This window comes from Dermacentor silvarum, chromosome 4 (assembly GCF_013339745.2).
Source record: "Dermacentor silvarum isolate Dsil-2018 chromosome 4, BIME_Dsil_1.4, whole genome shotgun sequence".
Classification (NCBI taxonomy): Eukaryota; Metazoa; Arthropoda; class Arachnida; order Ixodida; family Ixodidae; genus Dermacentor; species Dermacentor silvarum.
In genome coordinates, this window is record NC_051157.2 from 107,393,145 (window position 1) to 107,399,144 (window position 6,000).

Below are 6,000 nucleotides of genomic sequence, written 5' to 3' on the forward strand. Positions count from 1 at the left end.
CAACCCATTTTCGTCCTCCTTCGGTTTTCCTGGGGATAAGACGGCGAGCTGTTATTAGTGAGTGTCGACGCATGTTACTCACATGTACCAGTGAACCAGGAAAAGCAGGATGGAAGCAGCGACCAGCTGCCACAGCGCATGCGCGAGGTCCATGGCGCCGCAGGAACCCTCTTGCTCTGCAAGAAGCCAGGGCAATTGAATCAGTTTCACGTACAACGGGCCTCTAACCGCGCTTATGAATAGTCAGGTGCACTCTGATCACTTCACTTTGTAATTCACTTTGTAATTCGCTTTGTAATTCAGCTTAATTTGACACATTCCCCATAGTGGCCATGAAACAACTTTCGAGGACAATCAAACATAACAACCAGCATACAACACTCTCTCGGGCGCTAGTGTTAGAGGGCAGCATTACTCCTTATAGGAGGGCCGTAGCCCAGTAGGCAATACAGGCCCCTATCTTGCGAGACAACAGCGTCAGAAACTCAAGATATCTGAAGGCAAAAAAAAAGTAAAGCCAGGACAGACCCTTAGAAATTCCCCGCCTTGATTATCATTTAAATAATAATAATAATAATAATAATAATAATAATAATAATAATAATAATAATAATAATAATAATAATAATAATAATAATAATAATAATAATAATAATAATAATAATAAAAAACACTAGATGAAAACATACAGTAATTTCAGACGAGACGGCGCATGCTTTTATGTTGCGACGAAACGACATCTCCAGGAGAGGCATATGTCATTACAGACATTTAAGAACTGCTGTATAGTCCTTTTTTGTATTTGTAAAATGACTTTGGGGTTAGCGTTCCATGTACTGACCTATCTTGGGTACTCATTTAGCTGAGGAAATAGCTTAACCATTATTAATTGAGCCATGTATCAGAAACAGTTCCGATCCCGTCTACCTTCGTTTTCGTCGACGAATGTGCCAGTAATGCATAAATTAAAGACATTATGCAGATCAAATAGACATGCTCGAATGCATGAGAAGTGGTTAATCAAATGCTAGGAATTTGCTCATTTCATTTCTGCTTCTTTGGCGCAAAGGTAGCTATAGCGCGCGCATGCGCTCTCACGCAACCGTCCTATATACGTCATGTGACACATGCGGCGATCATCTCGAAGAACTATAGTCGGCGTTGGCACGATAGAAGTATACGTGCTACTGTACTGGATTACTAATGTACTGGATTAATACTGGATGTACTGGAAAAATGGTACATTGAAGAAACGAATGTATGTGGCCTAATGGTTAGAGCATCGGACTGCCTTGCTGGGGCACAGAGGTTCGATACCACCACTGGGCACGTAATCAAACTTTTTGTTTTTCAAGTATAAGCCATTGGGCAAGACGGCAGCAGCACCCAGCAGCCAACGTCAGGAAAGTCTTGCAGGGTGCACAAAGAAAGCTCCGCTTTAAAATGGGACTAGAGTTTACTGCCACACTTACTCTGGTCCGTTCGCGTGATCAAGTCGCCTGATCTGCTCACCTGAGAGTAGCACGTTGTGATCGATGAGCGATCAATAGATGACGGACGCGGCGGTTATCTGCAGAACCAAGCTTTTGAGAGCGAATACACAGTCACGCGCCGCTGGCGATACGCTTGCGTGCAGTATAAGAAAACACCGGAGGAAAAAAAAATGCGCGCGTATATATATATATATATATATATATATATATATATATATATATATATATATATATATATATATTTTTTTCAGAGCGCGATGTCCTTGTTTTCATTGGAGATAGGCGGATATGCGCAAATGAACTGCCTGGTTCGTTCAAAGGTGTGAGCCCAGTGCATCGCGATAAGCTCTTTACTCAGGGCAATCGCTGCGTCGGAACAGAGTGCAATCGGCAAGGCTTTTGTTTTTTTTTCGAGGTGCACGTCAGATGTAATGGGGACGAGTGCAGTGTCCCGCGGCCTCGAACTCACTCCAGGCGGTGCACGGTGAACTGTGTGCTTTTGTTTAAGCTCAAAAAAAAAAAAAAAAGTGCGAGGTTTCTCCGCAATGCCGCGCTAGTACAATGCGATTGCATCAGCCGCAGATGCAGTTGCTTGCGGTTCAGTGAATATGCCACCTTCCTCTCAGTTCAGTCTAAGCTGGTCACTCGATGTTGAAGCGGAAGCTCAACGTACAATGTGGTCCACTCTTAAATACAATACACACTTAGTATTCCACTGTCATTTATAGCTGAGATGTGGCGTGAACGTGTGCGGACTCATTCCTTGTGCAAGGTTGCTTGTTTAATGTTTCATGTCACTCAATCTCTTACGGCTGTTCAAGAGTCGATTAGGTTAAAAAATTGACTTTTTTGTTAGTCAGGCGTTCCGATCAAGGATAGACAGTGCTGTACAAAGGCGCACCTTACGCGTATACAACTGAGAAAATGCACGCGCTATATTTGTCGCGCGGTTGCATCGACGAAACCGCTAGAAGCAGGAGCACTCGGGCGATGTTTGGTAATGGTTTGTTGCTCACGTTTCCTGAAGAATCTTCCGGGTGTCTACGTCTTTCGCGTTGCCGTCTCGTCGGAATTTCCGTGCCTCCGAAAGTAATCTTTAAACCGCCTGTCCGGCGTTTTAAACAAAGCTCGCCTGTTAGTTTCTCGCACAATGTTTACGAGTTTCGCACTGCGTCTGCGGCAGTAATAAGACCCATAGTGCTTGAAATTGATCATGATGGAGCCACTATGCAGATGCTTACGAATTCGACAGTATGCGTTTCACCATTGTCGTAAGTACTTGAGCCGCTTTGCTTTTCTTCGCAATGTCTATCCGGTACCGCGCCTCCGGGGGTGCTGTTCAGGACGTTCAGGACATTGCCAGCTTCCGCCTAATTGGCGAATTCGCCATCTTGCCAGATCTGATTGGCCCGCAGGGCTGTTACGACGCCTCTGGTTGGCTGAAAATGCCGCCGTTGCCGAAGTGTTCATGATATGGGGGAATTTGACAATGTTCACAATATCACCCCGGTTCCACTCGCTACAGCTTCTGGTTATGTTTCCTCTGTTTGATTACTGCAGATGTAGACAGATTGCTTAAGCTTCGCGCGTGACTGCAGCATCCCAGTGCAGATCATGTGCAGGTATCTCTTATAATTTTTTTGGAGTTAGCTTTTCCTATGACATAGAAAAATGAGTTACACATGATCACCCCCCCCCCCCCCCCCCCCCCCCCCCCCCTAAACCCTATCTTCTCCAGCATGAAGTTCCAGAAAGAGTGGTTATGTTTCACGGTGAACTCTCTTTGGAAACTCCGTCCAACAAACCCCATATACTACCGACGCTGTAAAAGCTGTCGCGGAAATGAATAAAGAGGGAATCAGAGGTGAAAAAGCGGCAAGTGGGGATCGCAAGCGCGGATTTCGGTCCATGGGCGTCGCCAGCATTGACTGTGACACGGACATAATGCGGTTTTTGGCGTGTAGTGGCGTCAAGTAATAGAGCTTGTGATACGCAGGGGGTGTAAATATAATACATGATATTTATAGATTGGCCGTGACACCCTGCATTGATCGCTGCAGTTAGAGAACGCTCGTGCGAGCGTTCCGTTGACGGCCGTATAATCCGACGGTCTCTCGAAGTCGTCTGCACCTTTGCTTCGCCTCCGTGCCGTTGTGAGTGCGGTGAAGACAACGTCGCAGACAGACCAGCCTCTCGGTGTTGTTTTCTTGACAACCGCAAGGTTACCGTGATCGCCGCAGGCTTAGGTAAAACAGCTGACATTTCTTGGCTTAGATAAAGAAAATTATTTACCGAAATCTAGTATGAACCTGCTGAACAAGTACGGCTCAAGTACTGAAAAACGCTTGGCGTACTATAGAAGCATTTTCCTCCCCCACTTTTGTGCTTTAGGTAATAAGGAATTGGCTGGATGACGGGGTTGATATTTCAGAATTGCACCTGGCCTACAGAGGCTATAGTTTAATGTAGACCAATCGGAATTATTTAACATCCAACAAAACCGCAGACCAGGGCGTGCTCTTGCACCACGCCTCCATCGCAACGCTATCGCTACGGTTGGTAATTGGACCTACGACTCCGTCCGTATTCAGAAGCCGAATGCCGTGTGCGCTGGGCAAACACCGAGTTTAAGTAGGATGAGATATAGTGCTTGAGGGCCTAGATGCAGACGTGACGCCGCGTCAGAGTGCTTTGCAAATGACACTTAGCGATGAGCTCCAACGTATGCTAGCAGCACGGGCTGCATGTTTTAAGATGGCAAATGACTCTGAGAGAAATGAGTAATGATTGCATAATTTATTTCAGTGGTAAAATGTTTACATAATAAATAATAGCGATTGGAAAGAGGTCAGGATTACAACTGAGGGTTACTGAAGCAATGGAACTGTGGACAAAAAAAAAAAAAAAAAGCGCACCCTTAACTAAGATAATATGCTGTCCTCTTCCAGATACCAAATGAAAAAAAAAAAAACAAAAACAAAAAAACAACTGATGCAGTTATCCTAATATTTTTGTATGCTGAGAGTTTCATACATTAATATACTCTTTTAGGTTCTATAGTCGCCGAGGACACGTGTGGCGACGAAAAGCAGGTAGTGGAGAGATACGTACGTGAGTTACTGCTCATCGCTAACAGTTTACGATATGATGCAATGACCCCACTTCTTTCGTCATCAGCATAATCCTTGTATTGAGTTGAACTGGAAACTCCACTAGGCATTATTTCTGCGAAAACATTGTCTCAGTTGAGAATACCGCTAACTATGACGAGAAGAGAAAGCTTAATTAAGGTAAAACAAGGAGTCAGCGTTCCACATCCGCTACGCGGAGTGCAATTTCTGAGCACTTCCGCCTTCGCTGGAGACCCGGAAATAAATATTAGCAGGGGTACAGTCACTGAGATTTACGACGCGTGTTTGACCTGTAAATATGGTCACTCAGGTAAGGAGATAGCGTTCCGGGTTCTTAAAAAAAGGGTAGTCTGTGTTACGATCACTCGGAAAATTATTTGATGACGGCTGCGTCGCCGCAACCCCCATGTGAGCCTAACAACTAAATTGAACTAAACAAACGAGAGATGCAAATTCGGTCGCTCACTTACCAGAGTTTAACGAAAGGCACTTTTCACTTCCAGCCACTGCACGTCGCACTGCACTTCACTTTTCCTACGAACTACTCGCCCAGCAACAAAGTACTCTCCTACTGCCTGCGATGCTATTTCCGCTTGCCGTTACTTCTCGACTCACACTCAAAGACAGCAAGAACTTCTCGAAGAATAAACAAAGATTCAACGGTTTCACACGACGTTAACTGATCAAGTTAATGCTGCAGCCGCTTTCGATGAAGGTAGCTGGGCGAAACATAAAACTGAAGAATTGGCGGACTAGGTTTTATGTTGTCCGACGCCGAGCTTCTCACATTGAATGTTCTCGATGTGTCGGCGGAGCGTGGTAAACCGGTTAATATAGGTGCGCCGCTATCGCTCGTCTCACAATATCATCCTCGGCGCGCGACTCGCTATCACTTTTCCCCATCTGTCAGCACACAAGGCGGCCGCATCATCAGCGGGTGATTGCAGACCCCCTGTATACGGCGCGCCCACTCGACGCTTGTGGCCTCCCCGAGAGTACGCAACGAAAACAATCGAGTCCGCGTGTACGCGGATGCACCGGACGAGCGGCCCGGGGGCAGGCAATACCCCCCCCCCCCCCCCCACACACACACACACACACACACACACTCTGACCCTCCCGCCTCTCCCTTTCGTCTCTCTCTCGCTCAATGTTTGCGCTAGTAACATGCAGTATTGAAGAACCCACACTCTGGTCACCACGACAACCCGTACTCCAGTATACTCTCAGGGCAATGGATAAGGTGGGTGGGATACAAAACACTATACACTGAACGCTGAGATTTCTTCCCGTAGATTCCAACATGCATTACGGATCTGCATATTAAGAAATAGATATACAATCATAATATACAGTACGAAAGAACCAACGTTTAT

General features: G+C 45.8%; 1 protein-coding gene across 2 annotated transcripts in view; it reads right to left on the reverse strand.

The window, feature by feature from the left end:
- The window catches only part of LOC119450491 (thromboxane-A synthase-like), a 28,989-nt gene extending 23,562 nt beyond the window's left edge, over nt 1-5,427 (reverse strand). Inside the window, exons 1-2 of one of the 2 annotated variants that reach the window (XM_037713966.2) lie at nt 5,095-5,427; nt 83-176 (exon numbers count right to left, since the gene is read on the reverse strand). In XM_037713966.2, coding sequence (XP_037569894.1) covers nt 83-153 — 71 coding nt within the window. In that variant the 5' untranslated portion in view covers nt 154-176; nt 5,095-5,427. Of the gene's footprint in view, nt 1-82; nt 177-1,472; nt 1,504-5,094 lie in introns of those variants that run through there. The other variant, XM_049665919.1, reaches the window with a different exon arrangement.
- Nucleotides 5,428-6,000: the final 573 nt, after the last annotated feature.